General features: G+C 43.4%; 1 protein-coding gene across 5 annotated transcripts in view; it reads left to right on the top strand.

Annotated features, from left to right (window-relative positions):
- Positions 1–27,746, top strand: part of LOC122557625 (protein kinase C-binding protein NELL1-like) — a 954,605-nt gene that overhangs the window by 577,532 nt on the left and 349,327 nt on the right. For all 5 annotated transcript variants that reach the window (XM_043705393.1, XM_043705388.1, XM_043705391.1 and 2 more), the window contains one exon: positions 19,424–19,546. In XM_043705393.1, coding sequence (XP_043561328.1) covers positions 19,424–19,546 — 123 coding nt within the window. The remainder of the gene's footprint in view (positions 1–19,423; positions 19,547–27,746) is intronic.

Below are 27,746 nucleotides of genomic sequence, written 5' to 3' on the forward strand. Positions count from 1 at the left end.
TTTCCAGCCGTCCCTTTTCCTGCGAACATCTGCCTCAATCAGCTTTCGCAAGTTCTTGCCTAATACCGTCAAAATTGGCCTTTCTCCAATTTAGAACTTCAACTTTTAGATCTGGTCCATCCTTTTCCATCACTATTTTAAAACAAATAGAATTATGGTCGCTGGATAATTTTATAAGTCTGTATAAGGTCACCCCTCAACCTTCTACACTTCAGGGAAAATAGCCCGTCGTGCTACAATTAATTAACAATTCAAAACTGATTTTAAAACTTCCTCTACTCAAGATGAGCCTTTTCCACCAAACATTTTTGTGGTCATCCTTCACCACTCAACGTTGATAACTCCCTAGACTTGTGTTAACATGAGGGATTGGTAGCAGTGTATCCATTCACGTGAGATACCCATAGAACCAGGATCTTGTCACAGGCTCCTCACACAACAGAACTTCCATCCAGGGTGTCTTCACTTGAACTTCCTGAAAGTTGTAACCTTAAGTAAAATGATGAAGTTGTGGTTTCCTCAGGAACCAATGTCTGCTGTGAGTCTGCAAGGTTTTCAAACACAGAAAATCAGTTTGTTTGCTGTCATATCTGCTTCATAACTTGGAATATGTTTTACTGTTTTAAGTAAACTAACACATCGAATTAATCAATCCCTCATGTGCAGTTAATCATTGAATCATTATCATTAACATAACCTGGTGAATTGCAGGGGGGTCCCTGACTTATGAACATCAGACTTAGGGATGCTCATACCTACATAGAACATAGAACAATACAACACAGAACAGGCCCTTCGGCCCTCGACTTTGCGTAGACCTGTGAACTAATCTAAGGCCATTTCCCTACACTATCCCATCATCATCCATATGCTTATCCAAGGATTGTTTATATCTCCCTAATGTGGCTGAGTTAACTACACTGGCAGGAAGAGCATTCCACGCCCTTACCACTCTCTGAGTAAAGAGCCTACCTCTGACATCTGTCTCAAATCTATCACCCCTCAATTTGTAGCTATGCTTCCTCGTACAAGCTGACGTCATCATCCTAGGAAAAAGGCTCCCACTGCCCACCCTATCTCACCCTCTCAGCTTCTTGTATGTCTCTATTAAATTCCCTCTTAGCCTTCTTCTCTCCAATGAGAAAAGAGCCAAGTCCCTCAGCCTTTCCTCTTAAGCAATCCTGTACAGGGGTTTCATTTTAAAGATCGGAAATGAACATTTCCTGCACTTCCGAATGATTGCTCACTTGTCCTGCACTTTGCTCCATCTTGCATGCAAATCAACACTCTGCAAAACAGAACCTGTTCACAACCCAGGGGTCTGCCGAAATGCACATGCATTTCTTGTAGTGAAGTTTGAAGTTTTGAAGGAGGGGAGTTTTATGGTAGAAAGTTTATTTTCAAGTTTGAGGCAAAAAAACGTTGGTTTTTGACCTGTTGTTGATGGATTTTCAGTAAAGTCTAACCCTCTCCTTGGCAATTTGAAACCAACTGCAAAGAACGTCAATGATATTTGAAGAGAATGGCCCCTCCCACAAATCAAGTGCAGTTTGACTGTTGTTTGAACACCACTTCAAACTCTAAATATTAACTCTGTTTCTGTCTCCACAGATGTTGCCAAAGCTGCTGCCTTTCTCTAACAGTTTCTGCTTTTATCTCCAACTTCTGTAGTACTGGCTTGTTTTTAATGTAATGAATATGTTCCTTTCAAATTATATCAGAAACGTTTCAAACGTATCTAGCTAGTTTCTTGGAGATGCCTCGGCTGTTTTATCATCTATCACGGAAACTGACTTAAATGGCGCTTTTGTTGGTAGCTACCAAATAAAAGAACAAGTTATTAATGGTTATTCAATGTGTACCTCCTCACGTCTTCAGTAAAGATTTACGATCAATTCTTTGATATTATTTGAACTTTTTCTTTCAACTAAATAACAGTGGAAGTGATTATTGAGTTCATTATAGATGATTGTATGTATTGTCTCAAAGACATTGTTCCACTTACAGTTAAGAGAGAAGGCGTCTGATGTGGATTGTCGTTGAGGCTGTTTTGCAGATTAACTCAGTTGTTTGAGCATCTGGTTTAAAAAACAAAGTAATTTTAATGGTGTGGGTTCAATTCTCCCATTGGTTGAGGTTACCATGAAGAATTGTCCTTCTGAATCTCTCCCTTTACCTGAGGCATGCTGACCCTCATGGTAAATTGCCATTAGCTGTCCCTCTGTCATGAGAGAGGACTCCTGTGGCTTGCGAGGAGTATGGTGACTTTGTGTTCACTTTGACTGAAAGGAGAGCACATTATTCCTGTGCAAACAGGATTTGTCTCCACACTAGACAATAAACCAAGCGATACTATCACCACACAAAGTGCGATGTATTAATAGAAGATTTAGCAGCACTGAATGTGGTGTCGGTAAGTCACTGAACAAAGTCAAGAGCTGCTGAACTATTTGTTATTATTGTTGGTATGTCATGGTCCACCATATTAAGACAGGGTATGGAGGTGAGGACAGATTTTTGGGGCATGGACAGGTCATGGATGCAGGAAGAGTTTTAAATAATAATGGCCATGAGGGAGTAGGAGAAACTATCCTGAGCACAGAATCTAAGGCCAGAGGTAAAGAGATCTGTGGATGACTGAGAACAAAGTAAGAGAGACAGAGAGTCCCAGATATCAATGCTCTTATCTACTGCAGAATTCTAAGGTACGATTCAGGTGTCCTCACTCCAGTGCTGGGTCCAGGAGACAGATGATATCTTTACAAATGTTGCTGTACACATCAGACTCACAAGTGACAGAGCAATGCCAGCTTCAGAGGGAATTGGTTCTGGAGTCTGTCGTGGTCAAATGGAGTGTTGGAATACCCGTAGATTGAAAGAGATGAGAGTAAGGAGATGCCCAAGTTCACTTAAGATAGCTTCCTGCTTCCACCCTTTGAGGAAAGAAACACCTTCCCCTCCCTCGTGGGTGCACACCTCCAGAAACATGGAAACAAAGCAAATAGGAGCCATTCAGCCCTTTAAACCAACTCCCCCTTTCAATATGATCCTGGCTGATTATCCAATTCAGTTCCCTGTTCCCACTCTCTCTCTATACCTTTGATCCCTTTAGTGCTAAAAACAATCATAGATTCATAGAATCGTCACCATGTGGAAACATGCCATTAGGCTCAACAAGTCTATACCTACTGTCTGAAGAGTAACACCCCCAGAACCATTCCCCTACATTTACCCCTGACTAATGCACCTAACCTACACATCCCTGAACACAATGGGCAATTTAGCACAGCCGATTCACCTACCCTGCACATCTTTGTGCTGTGGGAAGAAGCCAGAGCACCCAGAGGAAACCCACGCAGACACGGGGAGATCGTGCAAACTTCACACAGACAGTTGCCCGAGGCTGGAATCGAACGCGGGTCCCTGACGCTGTGAGGTAGCAGTGCTACAATGTCTAACTCCTTCTTGAAAACATTCAGTGTTTTGGCCTCAACCATTTTTTTGTCACAGGCTCCCCACTCTCTGGGTGAAGACATTACTCCTCATCTCAGTCCTAAATGGCTTCCCCCGCCTGCCTCATCCTGTTATTTAATTTCTTAGGTTTTCTATACTGTCCTTTGCCTCAGTCTCCTAATTTCTAGTGAATATTGTTTTAACTGATCCAGTCTCTCTCCAAATATTCCTGATGATTCCTGATGAAGGGCTTTTGCCCAAAACGTCGATTTCGCTGCTCCTTGGATGCTGCCTGAACTGCTGTGCTCTTCCAGCACCACTAATCCAGAATCTGGTTTCCAGCATCTGCAGTCATTGTTTTTAACCTCTCTCCAAATATCAGTCCTGCCCTCCTCAGGATCATCTCATTAATGTCTCCGATGCCATCACAGCCCCCTATGGTAAAGCATAGAAACCACAACCTCTGGAATGGTTGCCATGGGAATCTGAAACCTTTCTCTATTTTCAATTCCTTTTTCATGGGTCATGGGTGTCATTGGCAAGGCCAGCATATAATTGCCTAACCCTAACTGTTCTAAGGATATTGAGGAGTAAACACATCACTGTGGGTTGGAGTCACATGGAGGCTGGACTAGGTACTGGTGGCAGATTTCCTTCGCTAAAGGGCTACAGGAAACCAACTTGGCCTTGATAACAATCAATTACAGTTATGATTGTCATTGGGCCAGCTTTCTCCTCTCGTCCAGGTTTTTATTGAATTCAAATTTCACCATTTCCCATGATGGGGTTTGAACGCATAACCCTGGAAGATCCCACCCTCCCTCCCACTTATTTCTCAGCTCCACACAACCCCCACATTCCTAATGAAGGGCTTATGCCCTAAACATTGACTCTCCTGTCCTTTGGATGCTGCCTGACCTGCTGTGTTTTTCCAACATCACTCTCTTTGACCCTGGGACATTAGCCTGGGGTTCTGGATTACTCATCCAGTGACATTGCCAGCTCCCAATTCCTACTCCCACTAACCTTGATTGGACAGGAAGCCTGTCCCAGTTAAGCGCTGATTCCCTGGAAAATTCCAAACTTGTGCAGATCCCACCAGAGACAGTTATCAGACACAGGAGGAGACACTCTTCCTGCTTCCTGACGGGAGACCTCAGCCCTGAGACTGTTGGATTGGAGCAGAGCCTTGCAGACAGCAAGAATTGAGACAGCTTGAAATGATTGCAAGTGTCTTCGTTCAAACAGACAATCCTCGTGGACCTCACCCTGATTCCCCTGTCGTTATTAGTCCCAAAAAGGTCATGTGGATTCAGCTCCACTTTCAAACTCATCTTCATTTTGCTGCCTTTGGTGTTGATGTTATCAGTTTAAGTGGCTCTCATTGCCTCTCTGTACCATAGCAGAATTCTATGTGCACAACATTTGCAGATAAGCCACTGTTTACTCTTTAATGCAGGAGCAAACGACACAGGATACCAAAAGGACCGACTCTCCCTTCAACACTATCTTTATTAACAGCTGTGGGCTATTCTTGCAAAGCTGCTGCAGGAATACCTTTTTTTCTCTCCCATAAGAAGCTGAACCGTTCAGACACTGCTTGACTCCTGATGTGAGTTACTTACCACTCTAATAGAGGTTGAATTTTTCCAGGTTATTCCTATCTTACACTCACAGACTTACAACAAACATCTTTATCAATCCCCATGAAATTGCCTTTCTGCAGTTCTGCAATTAAATTCCTTTGTTTTCATGGTCTGAAGTCCACAAAGTATCATTTTGCAAATAACAATTTTGGCCATTTGTCAGAATCCTGGATAGCAGAGCATGTCAGAGCAATATGAGTCCCTCACTTCAACAAAGGAGGCTTTGATGCTGCTCAGACATATGCAAGGAATTTTTTGTCTTTATTAAATTGTATGAGTGTTAAGTGAAAACTGTTAAAATCCTGTTATTCAAAATCCACAGAGAATTTTGAATAATTCACTAATTGAGACTCAATATGATAACCTTGGTCAGGTAGCTAAGAAGGAAAGGGTGATCTAAGCAATAGAAATGCAGGGTTTGTGCAGGGGTCGTGTAGATTTTCTGAACTTTTAGATCAGTGTTTGTTTGAAAAGAACTTTTTTTTTGGATTAATGTCAAACTGAGATAACATTGTCCCTTTCCTTAGCACTGATAACTTTAATTCAACAAGTGCAAAGTTCTACTGTAAAATTGTATCATGTTGGTGTTGTGTTTAATGCTATTTTGTTACAGGACAATGAAACAGGTTGGGATTCTACTGATTAGGACTTAGAAGAGTGAGAGGAGATTCTAAAAAGGCTTGACAGGGTAAATGCTGAGAGGATGTTTCCCATCACTGGAGAGTTTAGGACCAGGAGGCATAATCTCAGTATAAAGGGAGACCAAATTAAGACTGAGATGAGGAGGAATTTCTTATCTCAGAGAATCATGAGTCTGGAATTTCTAACCACAGAGAGCTGTAGGAGCAGATTTCTTGTGCATATTTAAGGCTGAGGTGGTTAGATTGTTGTTCAGTTGGGGAAGCAAGTGTTTATGGGAAAGGGCAGGAAAGTGGATGAGGAAGGTCAGATCAGCTGTAATCCTAATGAATGGTGGAGGAGACCCGAGGAGCCGAATGACCTCCTCCTGTTCCTATTTCTTATTGTCTCAAATGGCTACAATTTAAGCAAAACAAGATCATTGCTGTTTTTCCAATTAGTCTTCTGGCAAAATAAATGTTTTTTTCAAGTTCTTGGTTTAAAGCATTTCAGATTGAAATACGTACTGACCAGAACATGAAGGTATAACAATGCCTGGATGGCTTTGCCCTTTCCACCATTATAGAAGGAGACTCTGCAATACTTTGACAGTATTCTGCAAGTTACCAAAAACTGAAGTAAGACTGGACGATCATTTCATTGGAGAAGCTGTCACATGTGACACCCTCCAGTTTCAGAGTATGATTTTGCTTTCAAGGGAATTGTAGAAAATTATAGTCAGAATGTGCATCATTTTCTCCCCTCTCTTCTGTCACTATCTTCAGATATAAATCATCAAATGCCAGTCTGTTGGACTAGATTACTATGTTTCTAATGGCAGAACCATATGGTACAGATACCTTCAGACAGGAAATAGTCCCAAGAAATTCTTGTAAGTTTAAGAGTTAATTTAACTTAAAACTGTTTTGAAGCCTTTTAGCTTTTTTTTCTGACTGCCCTTTTCATATTTGAATTGTTGGGTTAATTGCTTGGCCATTATATGATGGAATAGTGTTACAGAGAGCATGACGGTTAATCTAAACCTTCCTGAAGGTTTACTTCACATTTAACTAATACTGACTGAACTTAAGGGTTGCAGGCACTTGTAATGATGCCCTGGGGTTTAAGTTTCCCAGAACAATGAAGCCTAATTTCCAAGACTGGGGTCATTGGAGAAAGGGCTGTTGAATTGATAGTAAGGAAAGCAGCCTGACAAAATACATGTGAATTGTGCCAGGTTAATTTGTAATTGTCAAGTTGATGATTTTGTTATTGAAATAATTCCTGGAGATTGTTCAGAAATGAAGTTTCAAACAAATGAAGCTTGGCTCATCTTAATGAGCATGTTGCCTTGAGAATATTCTGTGCCATTTCATGTTGGGAAGCCGTCCAGCAGAATACGCTTCTGACCATCACAGCCAGAGAATCAAGGGAGGTGGGGACGCTAGTTCAGGGAGAATATCAGACATGTTGGTATTGGAGAGTTTCATAGTCTGTTTGCACAAAAACAGGAATTACTGGAAAAGCTCAGCAGGTCTGGCCACATCCTTGAAGAGAAATCAGAGTTAATGTTTCGGGTTCAGTGACTATTCCCCAGAGCTGATGGTAACCAGGAATGAAGGCTGATTGAATCTGAAACATTAACTCTGATTTCTCTCCATGGATGTGGCCAGACCTGCTGAGCTTTTCCAACAATTTCTGGTTTTGTTTCTGATTTCCATGATCCACAATTCTTTTGGTTTTTATTTAGTCTGTGTGCATTCCTGTTTCTTATTATTTGTTATAATTCAGGAAGCCCAACTGAAAAAGAACATCATTTGTTGAACAACAAAATGGAGCCACTACTCATGACGTACACAGACTAGTCTCAGCATGGGACAGATTGTTCTGCTGGACAAAAGTGAGGACTGCAGATGCTGGAGATCAGAGTCTAGATCAGAGTGGTGCTGGAAAAGCACAGCAGGTCAGGCAGCAACTGAGGATCAGGAATATTGACGTTTCGGGCAAAAGCCCTTCGTCAGGAATAGTTCTGCCGACCCAACCCTGGGTCTACGTTTTTTTTCCCTCTTCTCCGTACCTGGAAATGTTATCGCATATACCTGAGCAACTCTCTCACCCTGGGGAGTCTGCTTTATTTCTAATTTTAAATCAACCAGTTTAGGCATGCTTTGAGATCCCTCTGAAGGAGGTGGGACTTGACTCCAGACTCAGAGGTATGGACACTACCATCATACCACACAAGGCCTCAATTGGATTTGCTTTATATATAATTTTTAACCTATTTTCCAATCCACCTGTTCAGTAATGTAATGGTACACCTCTGGAACAGGTAGGACTTGCACCTGGGCCTCCTGACTCAAAGTTTGGGACACTACTGTCACACCACAAGGCTTCTCCTCTGGGTCTTTTTTGCTATACACCTTAGTGCTTTAATGCACAACTTCAAAAATCATCATAACTTTTTTTTCAATTAAAGGCCACCAGTAATCACATTTGTGATTAACAAGAAATCTTAACAAGAAAAACTCATTATGGAGACAAGGTCTGCTTCATTTTTTCTCTCTCAACCTAAAAGTATCATAAAACACAACTGAGCGACCTCCCCATCATCAAAATTACTGTAACCACGAGTAATCACACAAGTAGGTGATTAAATATTTAAAGACAAAACCCTTTAAAGGCAATGAAGACCATAAAAGGTGAAAGGCAGATAGAGAAGGGACTGGGTCTGCTTCACTAATTTTCTGATCAAACTGTTCAGAGATATTATTGCACACTTCTGGAGCAAGCGGGACTTGGACCCAGACTTTCCAGTCCAGGGGTAGGGATGCTACCACTGCACCGCAAGAGGGTCCCTCCCTGTGTCTGCTTCACAAAGGGTTCAGGTCAGATGTCTCAGCTGGACAGGCCATTACCTCATACATAGGGGGACTCAAACTCAATGACAGCCACAGGGAAATTGATTAGTGACTCCCCGTGGACCTTATAGGGATCATCACAGTTCTGTTGATTGAAGCTGCTTTTGTACTTGAGTTCCTGAGCACCAGTTGTTTCTCTAATGAGAGAGTGAGACTACAGTGAATACACCTGGACATGATCTGGAGATGCCGATGTTGAACTGGGGTGTACAAGGTTAAAAATCACACAACACCAGGTTATAGTCCAACAGGTTTAATTCAAAGTGCAAGCTTTCGGATTGCCGCTCCTTCATCAGGTGGTTGTGAAACAACCACCTGATGAAGGAGCAGCGCTCCAAAAGCTAATGCTTCCAAATAAACCTGTTGGATTATAACCTGGTGTGTGATTTTTAACTTTGTACACCTGGACACATTTTTAATTCCTATATCTTGTTTCCAGTAGTGTGTGTAAAATAGAGTATATTATAGGCATAACATCCTTGTTATAATCCATCTGGAATATTTTTTAATCATTTGTGGGATATGGGCACCGCTGGCTGGGTACAGCATTTTTTGCCCAGTCCTAGTTGCCCCTTGAGAAGGTGGTGATGAGCTGCCTTCCTAAACCACTGCAGTCCACCTGCTGTGGGTTGACCCACAATGCCACTAGGGAGGGAATTGCAGGATTTTGACTCAGTGACAGTGAAGCAACAGTGATATATTTCCAAATCAAGATGGTGATTGGCTTGGAGGGGAACTTGCAGGGTAGTGTGGTTCACATGTATCTGCCGTCTTTATCCTTGTAGATGGAAGTGATTGTGGGTTTGGAAGGTGCTATCTAAGGATCTTTGGTGAATTTCTGCAGCACACACTGCTGCTACTGAGTGTCAGTGGTAGAGGGAGTGGATGCTTGTGGATGTAGTGCCAGTCAAACTGCATTGTCCTGGATGATGTCTACCTTCTTGAGTATTGTTGGAGCTGCACCCACTGGGCAATTTCATCAGACTCCAGACTCATGCTTTGGAGGTGGTGGACTGGCTTTGGGGAGTCAGGATGTAAGTTACTCGCCACAGTTTTCATTGTCTCCAACCTTATCTTGAAGCCATTGTGTTTACATGGCTCATCTAGTTGAGTGTCTGGTTCATGGTAACCTCTGAGATGTTGATAGTGGGGAATTCAGTGATGGTAACACCATTGAATGTCAAGGATTGGAGATGGTCATTCCCTGGCATTTTGGTGGAGTGAATGTTACGCACCACCTATCAGCTCAAGCCTGGATATTGTTCAGATCTTGCTGCATTTGGACAAAGACGGCTTCAGTATTTGAGGAATCATGAATGGTGCTGAGCATTGTACCATCACCATTGAACATCTTGTGTTGGAGAGAAAGGCACTGATGAAGCTGCTACGTCAGGCTCCCACTTATTGACTGCAGCTTTACCTTCAACACCACAATTCCAACCAAATTCTGAGACCTAGGTCTCGCCTCCCCCACTCCCAACTCCAACCCCCCAACCCCACACCACCCCTCCTCCCCACCGCAACTGAATCCTTGACTTCATGACCCGCAGACCTCAGTCAGTGAAAATAGATGACAACACCTCCTCCAATGATAATCCTCAACACTGATGCCATGCAAGGATACATACTCAGCCCTCTATTAAAGTCTTTATACATTCACAACCCTGTGGCCAGATTCTGCCCCAACTCCCGCTTCAAGATGACATCACCATTGTAGGTTGGATCTCAAACAATGACGAGACAGAATACAAGGAAGCGATAGAGTGCTCAGCGTCATAGTGTAAAGACAACAATCTCTCCATCAATGTCAACAACATGAAGGAGCTGCTCATTGACTTCAGAAAGCAGAGTGGAAGGCATGTCCCTGGCTGTATCAATGGGGCTAAGGTGGAGATGTTCGAGAGCTTCAAGTTCCTGAGAGTGACAATCACCAACAATCTGTCCTGGTCCATCTATGTCAATGCTACAGTCAAGAAAGCACAACAACGCCTCTACTAACTCAGGAGGCTCAGGAAATTCAGCATGTCCACAAAGACTCTTTACAATTTTTGTAGGTGCACCATCCTACCTGGATGCAGCACCGCATGGTTTGGCAACTGTTGTTCCCAAGACTGCAATAAACCCCAGAGAGTCGTGAACACAGCCCAGTCTGTCACACAAACCAGCCTTCCATCCATTGACTCCATCAACACTTCCTGCTGTGAAAAGTGTTCTCTTATGTACTTTACAGGCACATTGTGCCACAGAAAGTGCATCAGAGTAACAGAACAGTGTGCAGATTACAGTATTACAGACACAGAGAAGATCCAGAGAGAGGCCAACATCCACATTTGAGAGGGCCATTCAAAGGTCTGTTAACAACGGGGAAGAAGTTCTTGAATCGGTTTGTCGATGTATTCAGACGTTGATATCTTCTGTCTGATAGATGAGGCTGGGAGAGATTGTAACTGGGGTGGGAGGGATGTTTAATTATGTTGGTTGCTTTCCTGAGGCTGCAGGAAGTGTAGATGGAGTCAATGGATGGAGGATGGTTTGTGTGACGGATTGGACTGTGTTCAAGACTCTCTACAGTTTCTTGTGGACTTGGGAAGAACAGTGGCCAAACCACGCTGAGATTGGCACTTAGTAATGGTGGAGAAAGTGAGGCCTGCAGATTCTGGAGAGTTAGAGTCATAAAATGTGTCACCTGACACCTGGAGGAATGACGCCTCATCTTCTACCTTGGGACCCTCCAACCGCATGGCATCAATGTCGATGTCACCAGTTTCCTTATCTCCCATCCTCCCACCTCACACCAGATCCAACCCTCCAACTCAGCACTGTCCTCTTGAACTGCCCAACCTGTCCACCTTCCTTCGCACCAATCCACTCCAGCCTCCCCACTGACCTATCAAGACCACCGTACTCCTGCATCCACCTATTGCCTTCCTAACCACCTCCCCCCCTTCCCACTCCTACCCCCTCTCTCCTATTTATCTCTCAGTTCCCATTCCCTCCCCCACTCCCACATTCCTAATGATGGGTTTATGCCCAAAATATTGATTCCATTGCTCCTTGATGCTGCCTGACCTGCTGTGATTTTCCAGCGCCACATTTTTGGACTCGGTAATGATGCTCATTTAATGCCTGATGGACTGAATGGCCTCCTCCTGTGCTGTAACAAATCAGTGATTTTCGGATGTCCATCCCTGAAATAGTTAAACTCAGGTGCCTCTTAGATATAAAGTACTTGAGTTCACGACATCAAAATGATTAAAACAAAAAGCTGTCCGCAATTTTTTTTTCTGTGTGACGAAGATGGAGAGCCACAGTGAGGTAAAGACAGAAGATCTGCAGACACAGTTACAGAATTTATTTCAATGAGAGGTCCGTGCAATGAATGAGCTTGCAACATCTCCCTCATTGGGCTAATATTGGAGTTTCAGGATGCAATGAAACTTCACATTCCTAACTAATGTGGGTGGCATGGTGACTCAGTGGTTAGCACTGCTGCCTCACAGCATCAGGACCCGGGTTTGATTCCAGACTCAGGTGACTGGCTGTGTGGAGTTTGCGCATTATCCCCATGTCTGTGTGAGTTTCCTCTGGGTGCTCCGGTTTCCTCCCACAATCCAAAGATGTGCAGGTCAGGTGAATTGGCCATGCTAAAATGCCCATCGTGTTCGGGAAGTGTAGGCTAGGTGCGTTAGTCAGGGGTAAATATTGGATAGGGGAATGGGTCTGGGTGGGTTACTCTTCGGAGGGTTGGTGTGGACTTGTTTGGCCTATTTCCACACTGTAGGGATTCTAATTCTAATTTGTAATTGATGCTGCTTCTTGTGAACAAAGGTGTAATTCTAGAGGTGCAACTGTAGCCAGGTCACCATGTGCATTTTGTTGTTGTCTCGCGTTAGAGATTGGATGGAAGTAATAAAGCAGTTATTCAAAGAAAGAGATAATCCTGAAAAGTCCCATCCCAAAACTGAACTCATCCACACAACTGAAACAATATGAATTGGGCCTCTATCCCAGGGATTAATGTTGGGGCTGAGCCCATGTGGCTTTCTGCCTTGCCCCACATCTATTTATTCTTTCATTTGTTCATGGGATGCAGATTTCACTGAGTCAGCCGGCATTTATTGCCCATCATTAACTGCTGAGCTTAGAGTCACGTACAGACCAGACTGGGTAAAGGTAGAAGGCTTACTTTCCTAAAGGATACCATTGAACCAGACAAGTTTTTATAACATTTGGCAGTGCTTTCATGTTCACCATTGGTCTCATTTTTACAAACTTCACTTTTTTTGTTGAATGTCAATGTCACCATCTGCCTCAGTGAGATTTGAGCCATGTCCCCAGAGTTTCTGGTCAATGACACTGTTCCTACACCTCTGCCTCCCCCTTGGCCTGTATTGAATAGCAATGGGCCCATTGACTATCTCAAAATGAGACTTTCAATGCCATTCTCAGGGAAGCTGCCAACTCTGTCACAATCACTTGCCCAGCAGCTCTCTGGTCCCAGTAGTGCCACCAAGAGTGATGGCCATTGCTGGAACTGCATTCACTTCTCAATGACAATCATTGCTGGAGCCAGATGCAAAGGTTAAATTGGGGTGAGGGTTTAGTGGTGGGATGCTGAGTATCACCAAAAAGCAGACTGATAACCCAGGTGAGAACAGAGGTGTTTGGTGGGGACGTGGGCAGGGCGAGATGTGCGAATGCGTTGACAATGAACAGGAGCAGGTCACTCGGCCCTTTGAACCTACTCTGTCATTCAGTAGGATCATGTCTGACCCGATTTCAACCTTAACTCTACATTCCTGCTTATTCCCGATAATCTTTTTTCCCCTTGGAAATCAAGAATCCATCTCCCTCTGCCTTAAAAATATTTAAATGTATAAAAATTTAAGCACTGCTTTTTAATGAAGGAAATTTCAAAGACTCCCAACCCTCAGAGAGAAACATGGTTTCCTTATCTCTGTTTTATTTTTAGCATTGATGCCTAGTTCCAAAGGAAGAGAAGGAAACCAAAATGAATAACATAGGGGTGGGGGGGTGGGGGGGATCTCTGAATGACTCAGGGGGCATGTTCAGGTCCTTATTCACCATCAGTGACTGAGTGGGTGATGCAGGATCACACATTGGGTGCTGACTTCCATCTGTTAAAGGTGAAGTCCCTGAAAAAGGGTGAGCAGCCTTAAAATGGCCATTTACTGACCTATGAGGGGGTCACAATCAACCCATGGATAAGGATATCTCCCAAAGCATCAGCAAGTATGGATGAAATTGCAGAGGTCAGCGAGATGCACTCTTGGTATTGCATCAAATTTTCTCCCCCTTGATCCAGCTGTCCTGCCCCCTGGCAAGCATGATTTCACTCTGTGTTATTATCTGGTCAGTGGGGGTGAGCAAGAAATGTACCATCTCTTATTTATTCTAGACAGCCAATAATTAATCCTTTTACATTCCAAGCATGGGATGGGGGAGTCATCTCTTGGAAAAAGACATATCATTAAAATCTCAACTCTTAGCTATTTTTGGCATTTGTTTCTCAAACACATCTTGCAGAATATGCACTTTCTCCAATCAGATGGAAATACACTCTTTATGAGGAATCCAAAAATAGTGAATAAGTTCTGTTGCAAAATACAGGATTTAATGGGCCTTTGTTTCTTAGGAATGCTCCCAGAGGAGAATGGTACAATGAGCATTTATTAACAGCAGCTGTCACATTCTCAATGGAGAATGGAAGGTGTTCTTCTTTTATTTCATTCTTTCATGGGAGGTGAACATCATTGGCCAGGTCAGCATTTATTTCCCATTCCTAATTGCCCAGAGGGTAGTTAAGAGTCAGTCACATTGCTGTGGGTCTGGAGTCACATTCAGGCCAGACCAGGTAAGGTTGGCAGATTTCCTTCCCTAAAAAGGCATTAGTGTAGAGTATTTTCTTACTAATACAGAGCAGATTTTCCCTCTTGATGAAACTGTTTCATGCATATTTAAAACCATTATGTATTATTAAAATAAAATTCATTGTTTGCATTTTTTTGTGACATTCTCTTTTCTCTGTTGTTTATAGTGTGTTTCAGATCTCAGTATTAATGAAGGACCCCTAAGAATAAATATGTTTGTTGCTGGTTGGATTAGCAGGGATATTTTCCATTATTATATTGTCAGTAAAGAGCTAGGAACGAATAGAGCCAAGAGTTTATTATATATCGAAGTATCTCTGTGGGCTACATTCACAGCTGCACTGGAGGGCCAGGTTTTGGTGGAACATGCCAGCTGTCGAAGCAATCTCCTCACCAGACAATTGAAGCACAGAGTTGAAGACAAAGAGTTTTCCAAGCCTAATGTGTGGTAGTTTCAAATATCTGATAACCAAAAGGCAATAGGAAGAGATAACAAGGCATAATGATTGGTAAATTTTGGAGGACAATTGCTATGGGCGGCAGGGTGGCACAGTAGTTAGCACTGCTGCCTCACAGCGCCAGAGGCCAGGGTTCAGTTCCCACCTCAGGCGACTCTCTGTGTGGAGTTTGCACATTCTCCCCGGGTCTGCGTGGGTTTCCTCCGGGTGCTCCGGTTTCCTCCCAGAGTCCAAAAATGTGCAGGTTAGGCGAATTGGCCATGCTAAATTGCCTGTAGTGTTAGGTGAAGGGGTAAATGTAGGGGAATGGGTCTGGGTGGGTTGCGCTTCGGCGGGTCGGTGTGGACTTGTTGGGCCGAAGGGCTTGATTCCACACTGTATTCTAATCTAAATCTAAAAATCTATCATGGCCAATAATGGGTGGTGAGTAACAATCTTTGATGATCTAGGGCAGTAGTGTCTGCATTCAAGAGGGTACAGTCAGTGAAATTCCTGCAGGGGGCTTTTAAGAATCACATGTTAGGGTGAAATGGACCCAGTTTCCCTGAGCACAGCTGTCATCAGCTACCTCATTGTACTGCAATACTGCAGAGGACAGCACAAACAGTCCTTAGCTCACTTATTTGATTTTGGAAAGATAAAGAGTTTTTGCCCGAAACATCGATTTTCCTGCTCTTCAGATGCTGCCTGACCTGCTGTGCTTTTCCAACACCCCTCTAATCTTGACTGAATTTGGAAAGAGCCTAATGCCTGTTTGCACAAGGCACAAGGTTGTCTTGCTGCAATTATACAGGACATTGGTGAGGCTACACCTGGCAATATGTGGGCATTTTTGGTCTCCTTATCTGTGGAAGGATGTTCTTGCTCTCAATGGAATGCAGCAAAGGTTTACCTAATTGATTCCTGGATGGCAGGACTGATATAAGAGGAGAGATTGAATCAGTTAGGGTTGTATTCACTGGAGTTTCGAAGAATGAGGAGGGATCTCATAGAAACCAATAAAATTCTAACGAGCCTGGACAGACTAGAAGCAGGAAGAAGCAAAAACAGAAATTGCTGGAAAAACTCAGTAGGTCTGGCAGCATCTGTGGAGAGAAATCAGGGTTAATGTTTTGGGTGCAGTGACCCTTGCATGTCCAACTATTGTTCTCTCTCTCTGGCTGTATCGCTGCCTATTGTTTACTCCTCTCCTCTCCCATCTTCAGTTACTGCCAGTTCTGAAGAAGGGTCAGTGGACCTGAAATGTTAACTCTGCATTCTGCCCACGGACACTGCCAGACCTGCTGAGTTTTTCCAGCAAGTTCTGTTTTTTTGTTTCAGATTTCCAGCATCTGCAGCTCTTTGGTTTTGTTTGTTTACATGCAGGAAGGATGTTCCGGATGACGGGGGGGGGAGGGAATGCGGGAGGGGTGTGGTGGGAGTAGTGGTCTGGTGAGTCCAGAACCAGGGGTCAAGGTTTAAGGTTTCAGGACTGATGGAAAAATGTCATCAACCTGAGAATGATGAGCCTGTGAAATTCATGACCAAAACATTGTGTGTTTTCAAGATGGAAGTAGCTATAGCTCTTGTGGCTAAATGGATCACAGGATATGCTCTTGCTTTCGAGGGAGTACAGCGAGGGTTTCCCAGGCTGACTACGGGGATAGCAGGACCGATGGATGAGGAGAGATTGACTAGGTTAGGATTGTTTTCACTGGAGTCAGACAAATGAGTGGGGGGGGGGGAGGGGGATCTCATAGAGACTTATAAAATTCTAACAGGATGAGATAGGGTAGATGCAGGGAGGATGTTCCCGATGTTGGGTGCATCCAGAACCAAGGATCACAGTCTGAAGATTTGAAGTGAACCACTTAGTACGGAAATGAGGAGACATTTGTTCACCCAAAGCCTGTGGAATTCATTACCACAGGAAGCAGTTGATGCCAAAGCATTGCATGTATCCAAGAGGTGGCTAGATATAGCACTTGGGGCAAATGGGATTAAAGGTTATAGGGAGAAAGTAGGATTAGGCTATCTATTGAATGATCAGCCATGATCGTGATGAATGGCAGAGCAGGCTCGAAGGGCTGAATGGCCTCCTCCTGATCCTACCTTCTATGTTTCCATGTTTCCATATAAGGGGAGGGCTGGATTAAAATATTGAGTAGGATGATCAGCCATGATCGTACTGAATGACAGAGCAGGCTCGAAGGGTAGAATGGCCTACTCCTATCTTCTGTGTTTCTGTGGGCCATGGATGGCTAGTTTCCTTTTGGCAGCACCTACAGAGTGGGAAGCTCATAATGAGCACCTGAAACATTGACTTCTCCACCTCCTGATGCTGCCTGACTTGCTGTGTTCGTCCAGCCTCCTATCTGTCTACCTTGGGTTCCAACATCTGCAGTTTTTTGTCTCATAATGAGCATGCCTGTTTGGCAGGTAGAGCCTGAATAAGCTGGACAATTGACTTTCCAGGCCATCAGGTTAAAAGACAGAGCTGAATAAAGAGTTTTTACGTTCCTGATTTATCTTAACAGTACTATTGTTGATGCATTTTTGATTAGCACATATATAGTATTTCTTAAATCTCAAAAGCACCCTGCTTGTGATACTATTACTCATAAATCTGCTGTGCAGCAAGATTTTTATTAAAGCTATATAGCTTTTCCTCCTCACTAATTCAAGTTATATGGTTAAATTGAGAAGTTCCAGTTTCTTGAAATGCAAAGCCATCTATGGAACATATTCTCCAATTATGTGAGCTTCACATGAGCTACATTGAGATTGGCTAACATTGCTAGAGAAACTCAGCAGATCTGCAGAATGTGTAGGGAGAAAACTGTGTTAATGTTTCAAACCCAGTGACTCTTCTTCAGAATTATGAAACAATGACTCTGTTTTTTCTTCACACATGCTGCCAGGCCTGCTGAGTTTCTCCAGCAATTTCTATTTTTTGTTTCCAATTTCCAGCATCCACAGTTCTGTTTGGATCGCTCCAGCCTTGCATTTTGTTTCTCTTTGGCCTGTTGCAGTATTAGAACATAGAACACAGAACAATATAGGTCCTTCAGCACCCGATGTTGTGCCAAAATTTCATCCTACTCTACAATCAGACTAACCTACATGCCCTTCATTTTACTATCATCCAAGCACCTATCCAAAGGTCGCCTAAATGTCCCTAATGTATCTAACTCTACCACCACTGGCAGTGCATTCCACACACCATCACTCTCTGTGTAAAGAATCGACCTCTGACATCACCCCTAAACCTTCCTCCAATCACTTTTAAAATTACGTTCCCATGTGATAGCCATTTCCCCCCTAGGAGAATGTCTCTGAATCTTCACTTTATTCATGCCTCTCATCGTCTTGTACACCTCAATCAAGTCACCTCTCATCCTTCTTTGCTCCAATGAGAAAAGCCTAGCTCCCTCAACCTTTCTTTATAAGACATGCCCTCCAGTCCAGGCAGCATCCTGGTAAACTTCCTCTGCACCCTCTCGAAAGCTTCCACATCCTTCCTATAATGAGGCGACCAGAACTGAACGCAATATTCCAAGTGTGGTCTAACCAGGGCTTTGTCGAGCTGCAGCATAATCTCGCTGCTCTTAAACTCAATCCCCCTGCTAACGAAAGCCAACACACCACGTGTAATAGGATGCCCAAAAAGATAATTCAGATGGAGTCCTATTCTCTGGCCACAAAGATTGTTTCAATTTCAGTGGGAGTAAAAATTCTATGTTACAAATTTCTGGTCGACCTGTTATATGAAGGATATTATTAAACCGAAGAGGGCTTAGAAAAGATTTACCAGGATGTTGGCAGGACTGGAGGGATTGTTTTGTAAAATTAGGCTGAATAGGCCAGGGCATTTTTCACTGGAGCATAGAAGGTTGAAGGATGATCTTACAAAGCTTTATAAAATCATGAGGGGCATAAATAAGGTGAAAAGCAAGGTTCTTTTCCCTAGGGTTGGGGAGTTCAAAATTAGGGGGAGTATTTTTAAGGTGAGAGGAGAAAGTTTTAGAAAGGACATAACGGGCAACGTTTTCACACAGAGAGTGGTTCGTGTATGGAATGAACTTCCAGAGAAAGTGGGTGCAATTACAATGTTTAACATTAATTTGGTAAGTGTATGAATAGGAAAGGTTTGGAGGGATACGGGCCAAGCACAGGCAAGTGGGACTAGTTTAATTTGGAAACATGGTCGGTGTAGGCTACTGGACCGAAGGCTGTTTCCTTGCTGCGTGACTCAAGCTTCTGTGCTTCAGACTTTAAAACGTGAAGACGATGCTGTTCTGCTGTCCTTTAGGAATTCAACAGGAACTTAGTTTCAATAATCTGGTCATCCTCAGTTTGGTTTATTTGTATGCTGTATTGATTCTCTGCCCTTTCCTGTGAACACAACCTGCAGGGCTGTCAATCACCCTGACTTGAACAGAGTTCTTTCTCTCCTCCAGAGCGCGATGAATGCAGAAACGGACAGCACAGCTGTCACGAGATGGCGATTTGCATGAACACAGTCCGGGGTCACCGCTGTATCTGTAAGCCTGGCTACGTGGGCAATGGAACCATCTGCCGAGGTAGGAACTGTAACTGCTTTGGAATGAATCGCTATTTCTTTTCCTGCATCCTCATTTCCGACTGTCCACTCCCATCCAGGGCTACGCAGTCCCGGATATGGGGACCACTACACTGCCTTTATTTTGCTTTAGAAGAAATTTTCAAACAGCCTTCATTCCAGTTCATTGGTTTCTCCTTTTTATTCTGTCATGACTCAGACTGAGAGTTTTGTAACCGCTGCAGCTTTGGATATCCTGAAAGGGCTTTGACATCAGTGACTCAGTTCTGTTCCATGAATATTACCAGCAATCATGCTCACTCCAATTCTTCCTGGAGCAGTGGAAAGCCTAGAAACTTAGAAACTAGGAGCAGGAGTAGGTCATTCAGCCCTTCAAGCTGCTCCTCCATTCAATAACTGGCTGTTCATACAACTCAGTTCCTGATTTTTCCCCATACCCTTTAACCTGAGGAGAGATTTCTAACTCGCTCTTGAACGCATTCAATGTTTTGGCCTGAATTGCTTTCTGTGGCAGAGAATTCCACAGGCTCCCCACTCCCTGGGTGTGGAAATCTTTGCCCTGAGAAGGCCCACCCCGTATTCTGAGACTGTGAAACCTGGTTTTGGCTTTCCCCAGTCACCAGGAACATCCTTCTGTGACAAGATATTCATTCCCCACCCTCCCCCATTGTCCACCTCCGCCACATTCCCCACCAACACACCTCCTTCAGCCCAACCATGGCAACCTGAAGAAGGCAAAATAAAGGAAATCGGGGCATCTGTTGATTGAATAACAATAAGGTACTTACCTTTTATAAGATGTGATCTCCGCCCCAGTCGAGAACCAGTTCCGGCTCATTCTTGAAAGTCAGAGTGAGGAATTCCGGACATACCGTAAAAACTGGCAACAACACCTCTGGGCCACCCGGACGAACCAACCCAATCACCCTGTAGCACAGCATTTCAACTCCCCCTCCCACTCCACCGAGGATATGCAGGTCATTGGACTCATCCACCGCCAAACCACAACAACGCGACGGTCGGAGGAGGAGCGTCTTATCTTCCGACTGGGAACCCTCCAACCACAGGGGATGAACTTGGACTTCACCAGTTTCTTCATCCCCCCTCCCCCCACCTTGTCTCCAGCGTCAACACCTTTTAATCACACCACCCTACAGAGGAGAAGATGCATTTAAAATGTGGTCACTTCATACTTCTGTTTAACTCCAGCTTTCTTCAGTAATATCCTTCATTTCTCTTCACTTCTTTATCAACGGCAGTTCGCAAAGCACTTGTCATGTAGGAATCCATCCCAAGGTATTTTTAAAAGAAACTTACCACCAAATTAGTAAAGAAGGCATCGAAGGCAATATCAGGACAGACGATCAATAGCTTGGCAAAGAGGAAGGTCTTAATGTCTACCATAGTGGCCCACACTCAGACCCCACCAAAGCGTTGTGGCCACCTTTGTCTGCCTCATTCTAGGAGGATAATTTGGTCTTTGAGGTGGGCACAGGTTCAACACGGCTTAAAGAACTAGGGAGAAATGGTGGGGTTGTGATAATGTGATTGGACCAGCATTTCAGAATGCATACATCGCAAAAAGAAAGTTCGCATTCAACTTCACTGAGAGGGAAGGCAAATGGAATGCTGACCGGTATTCCAAAGGGAAGGGATCATTTTGGGTCAGCATGGACCAATTTGGGCCAAAGGGCCTGTCTCTGTGCTGTAGGACACACTGACTCTGTGACTGTGAAAGGGAGGTGCTTTTTTCTGAAACTACGCAAGACTGATCACACTGCTTCTAGAATGCTGTGTTCCCTTATCTAAAGAAAGGTATCGTAGCATCAGAGGCAGTTGAAAGAATGTTTGGTTGGTTGATTGAGGGTGATTCTAAGTTGTCCAGGATATACAAGGATTTTCTTATGAGGAGAGGTTGAGTAGATTGAGCTTGTACTCATTGGAGTTTAGGCAAAAGTGAGGACTGTAGATGCTAGAAACCAGAGTTTATGAAAAAGCACAGCAGGTCAGGCAGCATCCAAGGAGCAGGAAAAGCAACGTTTCAGACAAAAGCCTTTCATCAGGAATGGAGGCAGGGCTCCCCTCTGACCTATCACCTCCATCCCTACCCCCATTCATCTATTTTACTCTTTGCTACCTTCTCCCCAGCTCCACTCCCCCCACCCCCTACTTATCTCTCCACCCTGGAGGCTCCCTGCCTCCATTCCTAATGAAAGGTTTTTGCCCGAAATGTTGATTTTCCTGCTCCTTGGATGCTGCCTGAACTGCTATGCTCATTGGAGTTTGATGAGTGAGAGGTTGCCTTACTGAAACATGTGACATTCTCATGGGGCTTGACAGGGCAGATGTGGAGAGATTGCTTCCCCTTTTGGGAGCGTCTGGGATCTGAGACTACAATCTCAAAGGAAGGAGATACACTTATAAGACAGAAATGAGGAAGAATTTCTTCTGTTAGAGGATAGTGAATCTGTAGAATTCTTTATTACAGAAGGCTGTTGAAGTTGGGTCATGAAGTGTATTGAAGGCTGAGATAGACAGGTTTATAAATCAGTAAGAATTATGGGGGAAAGGCAGGAAAGTGGAGTTGAGGGTTATCAGATCAGCCATGATATCACTAAATGGCAGAGAGACGTGATGGGTGAAATGGCGTAGTTCTGTTCCTATGTCTTATGACCTTATGGACCCTGTTCATACTCTGGGTTCCATGGGTGGAATATAAATTCAAATAAACTAAAGAAACCTGGAATTGTGAGGTAGTCTCAGTGCTGGTGACAATGCACTGATCATTGATGACTAGAAAATAAAATATCTCATTCACCCATCCTTTTGGGGAAATCTCTCATCTTTATCCAGGCTGGTTTTCATCTGACTTCAGACCAACCGTCCCAAATGGTGAGGCAATGTACCCTGTTCAAGGCCAATTAGGAAAAAGCAACAGGTATCCCTGTGGAAGGACAAAGAAAAGGTGATGAAGACAAGTTGTGTCAATATTTCATTAAAATCAAAATCCAATCACAGTTTTTAAAAATTAGATAATCATTTTATAGAAATGATGGAAATTAGCAAAAATTGAACATTAGATCTTTCATGAAAATTGTTGTTCAAATTGTTGAGGTGGGGGAAAATTGCTTTACCCCCAAAAGACTATCAATGTTAGGTTAGTCGATATTTTCAGGGCTGGGATTGATAAATCTTTGATAGGAAAAAAGTATCATTGGATAAGCAGGTGGATAAATAGAATTGAGCTACAGATCGCTTTCAATTCAACAGTGTAGCAGAAAAATTGGGGGCAGAATGGCCTGTTGTTTGTTGCTCCCATGTGGCACGGTGGCACAGTGGTTAGTACTGCTGCCTCACAGCGCCAGAGACACAGGTTTGATTCCCGCCTTGGGCAACTGGCTGTGTGGAGTTTGCACATTCTCCCTGCATCTGCGTGGGTTTCTTCTGCAGTGCTCCTGTTTCCTCTCACAGTCCAAAGATGTGCAGGTTAGGTGAATTGGCCATACTAAATTGTCCGTAGGTGTAGGGGAATGGGTCTGGGTGGGTTGCTCTTCGGAGGGTCGGTGTGGCCTTGTTGGGCTGAAGGGCCTGTTTCCGCACTGTAAGTAATCTAATCTAATCATACTACAGTGTTGGGATGTGCTTCCTTCTGTCTGAAGTCTGATATATTTTTCTCACATGTCTATGGAAAGAAATTAATGTGATAAGCAATGTCATCTGCTCTGAATCATATTAGGAATAATATTTCTTTGGCAGCTATGAACAGAAATAGCATGGTGAAGGTATGAGCATTTTTACTTCCTCCACACTCCGCATTGTTGTACCAAAAGCAATTTTTCCACCATTATTACGAGTCAATCTTTTAAGAACTTTCCTTTTTTTGTGCGTTCACTTGTTTATTGAGGAAAAAAAAGTGCAGTTACAGAATATTGTACTGTGCCTGAAATGCATCAGCTTGCATCAATACGACTGATAAATGCAATCAGAACAATCGTTCCCAAAGGAGCATGTATACAAAACAAACCCTTCCTGGTACAACGAGGCAAGAAAACCAGGGGAAATAAATCAAGAGCAGAATAAAACACAGCACTTTCTTTTCAGGCTGTTCCATGTTAAGTCTGTGTGACGCTGGTAATGAAAGCAGCATTGAATGTGTGATAAAGTTAAATTTACAACTTGGAAGGAGTGTCACAAGTCCCAAATGGGGATGTAGCAGATGGAAGAGGAGAGGCATAATTCAGACTCTGCTTTTCTGATGTTCTTGTGTATCAGGTGGGTGGTATACCCAGGATTCTGGCAGACAGCTACACGCGAGGTGTTTATTTAAATCCAGTGTTGGTTTTGTAAACAACACTTGCATAATAAATGGATTGAAGTAAATTGATATTTAAAGCGCTGAAGTTCTGTGTGAGACAAAAATTTCCTAAATTGTTGTTGTTCCTTTCAGAAGACAATCATCTTACTAATGCATTTTTGCATTTGCAGTCGAGCAGTTTGTGGTGCTGAGTCCAGAAGACTCTGTGCAGTTCTCTAAAACAAAGGTACTCAGCAGCAGACAGGCGTAAGGCACCAAAGAGGGAGACTACTCTATGGGCAGATTGGATTGGAATTGTATACCATGAGAGCAAGCTGTGTACTTCATTGGTCAGAAGGAGTGTTTGGATCCATATCTGTTCCCCAGGAGTGATCAGAAAGAACCTAATGTTATATGTTACCGTTCACTCATTTAAAAGCAAACTACTGCAGATGCTAGAAATCTGAAATAAAACTGAAAGTCCCTGAGAAACTCAGCAGGTCTGACAGCATCTGTGGAAAGAGAAACAGAGTGAATGTTTTGGGTCTGATTCTCTTTTTTTTATTTTTCTCTCAACAGACACTGCCAGTCCTGCTGAGATTCTCCAGCTTTTACTGTCTTTGTTCCTGGTTGCTCATCACCCCTATGCTTACTGACCGACTGTGGTTTCCAGTCTCTCAATACGTTGATCTTTGTCACGTTCTTCAATCCCTTTAAGATCATGAGATAGTGACACCATTCTCCTGCTTTCTCCCTGTAACCTTTGATCCCCTTACTGATATTGTTCTACAGCTCCCTAATTCTAGAACCTCCTCCGACCTAAAGTCACTCGAGATTTCTCTGCACCTCCTGTTCTCACCTCATGAATGTTCCTGATTTTACTCCAATATTGCCTTCAGCTGCCAAAACCTTAATCCTGGAACCCTGCCCCTTGACATCTCTGCTACTCTCACTCTTTTTCTCTGTCTCTCCCTCTCTCTCTCTCCGTCTCTTTCTCATTCTTTAAGACAATTAACAGCACCTTCATCTTTATCATGTGATTGGTCATCTGCTGCGCTATCTCATGCAGCTCAGTGCCATATTTTGTTCAATAACACACCAGTGATGTCATTACAATGCGTTTATAGAAATGCTGGCTGCTGGTGTTGTTATAAGGTTTGTGTAAACTGAGAACATGATATCAAAAATACCGAGAGAAAGTGAGAATATGGTGTTGAGCCAGAGGATAATCAGCCTTGATCATATTGAATTAGGAGCAGACTCAAGGGGCTGAATGGCCTACTCCAGCTCCTAGTTTCGAGGTTATATCTTTCTGATGAGGTTGCAAACCAATATTCAGCAGATGCCTCAATGCAGAGGACTCTGGGTTGATAATCAATGGAGTTTGGAAGGATGAGGGGGGATTTAATTGAACCACACAGAATACTGAATGGCCTGGACAGAGTGGATGTTGGGAAGATGTTTCCATTGGTAGGAAAGATGAGGACCTGAGGGCACAGCCTGAGAGTAAAGGGAAGACCTTTTAGAATGGAGATAAGGAGAAGCTTCTTCAGCCAGAGAGTGGGGAATCTATGGAACTCATTGCCCACAGAAGGCTATGGAGGCCAGGTCATTGAGATTATTTAAGACTGAGGTTGACAGGTTTTTAAGTATCAAGGGAATCGAGGGTTACGGGGAGAAAGCAGGAGAATGGGGTTGAGAAACTTATCAGCCATGATAGAATGGCGGAGCAGACATGATGGGCTGAATGGCCTAATTTCTGCTCCTATGTCTTATGGTCTTACGATCTTAATATGGGTGTCAAAGCTTGGAGAAGCCAGGTACCTCATTATTCCGAAAGTCAAACAAAAGGAGAGTTTAAATTAATTTGGCAAAGACATATGTGCCAGGATGAAACATGAAAAATAATAAAAAGGGCCAGAATTTTAAATACGAGGTGTCAGAGTTAAGTACTGCTCATGAATTAAAATTCTGCAAAAGTGGAAAATTGGCATGTTGGAAATTTAAAATGGTCAAACTTACCTCTGGGATTTACTGGGGCAGTTTCAGAAGGACTCCTGTAAATTGAATCCTCACGAATCCGACTTTTTTTTAGAAACTCGATTGAGTCCCTTTGCCTGGTGATAATTTTTTTATAAATCCATATATGTTCAGACATGTAATGACACATCTTCAGGACCGGGGGCTCTCGAATCTGGGTCTTCTCATCCAGAGGAAGAGACCTTACTTCTGTACCACTTGAGCCTATAATTCCAACTTTAACAGTGAATCGTCTCCCCGAACTGCTTTGAAATCTCCACGATCATTGAGTAGGCAACCGAAAGATCAATTATTCATCAGTGAGACAGACAGGCCTTTAAGTAATGAAAATGCACAGCTGCCTGCTGTGGCGAAGACTTTCCCTAACAAGACACATTCTGGGAATGTACTGGCCTTTCCTCCGTAGATAATTTCCAACATCCGAAATGCAATTTCAGCTCCCTGACCCTCCATCTCACCTTCCCTGCTGTCACCCTGTGTTGCTGCATGGGTACAATGTATGCAGCTTTGTCTCTGCACCTCTTGCTGAGATCCAGGAAGGAGGCAGTGCCAGCAACATCAAGAGCAGCGACCTCCTTCAATGCCCCTCGCTGCCACACAGGACCGACCAGATTGATGCCAAGATTCAACCCAAATGAGGCAGTAATTCCAGAGGCATGGTTAAATCCCTCAGATCCCACTGCACAACTTTCTGAGATAAGAGGAGAAAGTGAGGTCTGCAGATGCTGGAGATCAGAGCTGGAAATGTGTTGCTGGAAAAGCGCAGCAGGTCAGGCAGTATCCAGGGAACAGGAGAATCGACGTTTCGGGCATAAGCCCTTCTGAGATAAGACACATGGTGAGGACAGTGCAGGAGAGAGAGACAGAGAGAGAGAGAGAGAAAACCTGCACAGTTACTGCCTTTGCTGTTTTTGAATTCATGTATCGCTGGACATTGGAGTCTGTCTGGGAAAATTAACGAACAGTGAATTTCGCAGCTAATCTTGGAGGAACTGTTGGGCAAAGTTCACAGCACAGAATCAGGTAAGTCAATCGTTGTTTTAAGTCTGTCCAAGAGAAAGGCTGCAGTAGTGAGTAGGTGGGTTCTTTCTTGATTATATGTTTTTGGAGATAAGTCTCTTGATTAAACTTAAAATATAAGCCATAACGATTCATTTAAACTGGGACAGTGTTTGTAGAGGAATAAGATGCTGTTATTTTCTGGGTCTGTAGATTGTGAAGGAGCCTACTCAAATGTCAACGATTCCAAAACAGTAGTGAGTACAGTATGCTTTTTGGAGATAAGTCTCTTGATTAAACTTAAAATATAAGCCATAACTATTCATTTAACCTGGGACAGTGTTTGTAGAGGAATAAGATGCTGTAGATTGTGAAGGAGCAAAAATGCAGTGATATGTACTTCTTGTCAGATGTGGGAATTTAAAGAGAGTTTAAGGGTTACTGCGGATTATATCTGCCATAAATGCTGTTGGATGCGAATCTTATCAGATCAAATGGATTGATTGGAAAGACAGTTAAAAGCAATGAGGAATTTGCAACAGCAACAGTATGTGATGGATGGCAGTTATAGGAAGGGGGAAAGTCTCAGATACAGTCACATAGATGGGTTAACTCCAGGAAGGGTAAGAGAGGTAGGCAGCTAGTGCAGGAACCTTCTGTGGATATACCCATTTCAAACAGGTATGCTGTTTTCGAAAATGTAGGGGGTGATGGATTCTCAGGGGAATGTAGCACGAACAGCCAAGTTTCTGGTATTGAGACTGACCATAATGAAACGAGGGGTACGTCGGCTTCCAAGAGCTCAATTGTATTAGGGGATTCTGTAGTCCGAGGAACAGACAGACGTTTCTGTGGCCAGCAGAGAAAA

Source organism: Chiloscyllium plagiosum, chromosome 16 (genome assembly GCF_004010195.1).
Source record: "Chiloscyllium plagiosum isolate BGI_BamShark_2017 chromosome 16, ASM401019v2, whole genome shotgun sequence".
NCBI lineage: Eukaryota > Metazoa > Chordata > Chondrichthyes > Orectolobiformes > Hemiscylliidae > Chiloscyllium > Chiloscyllium plagiosum.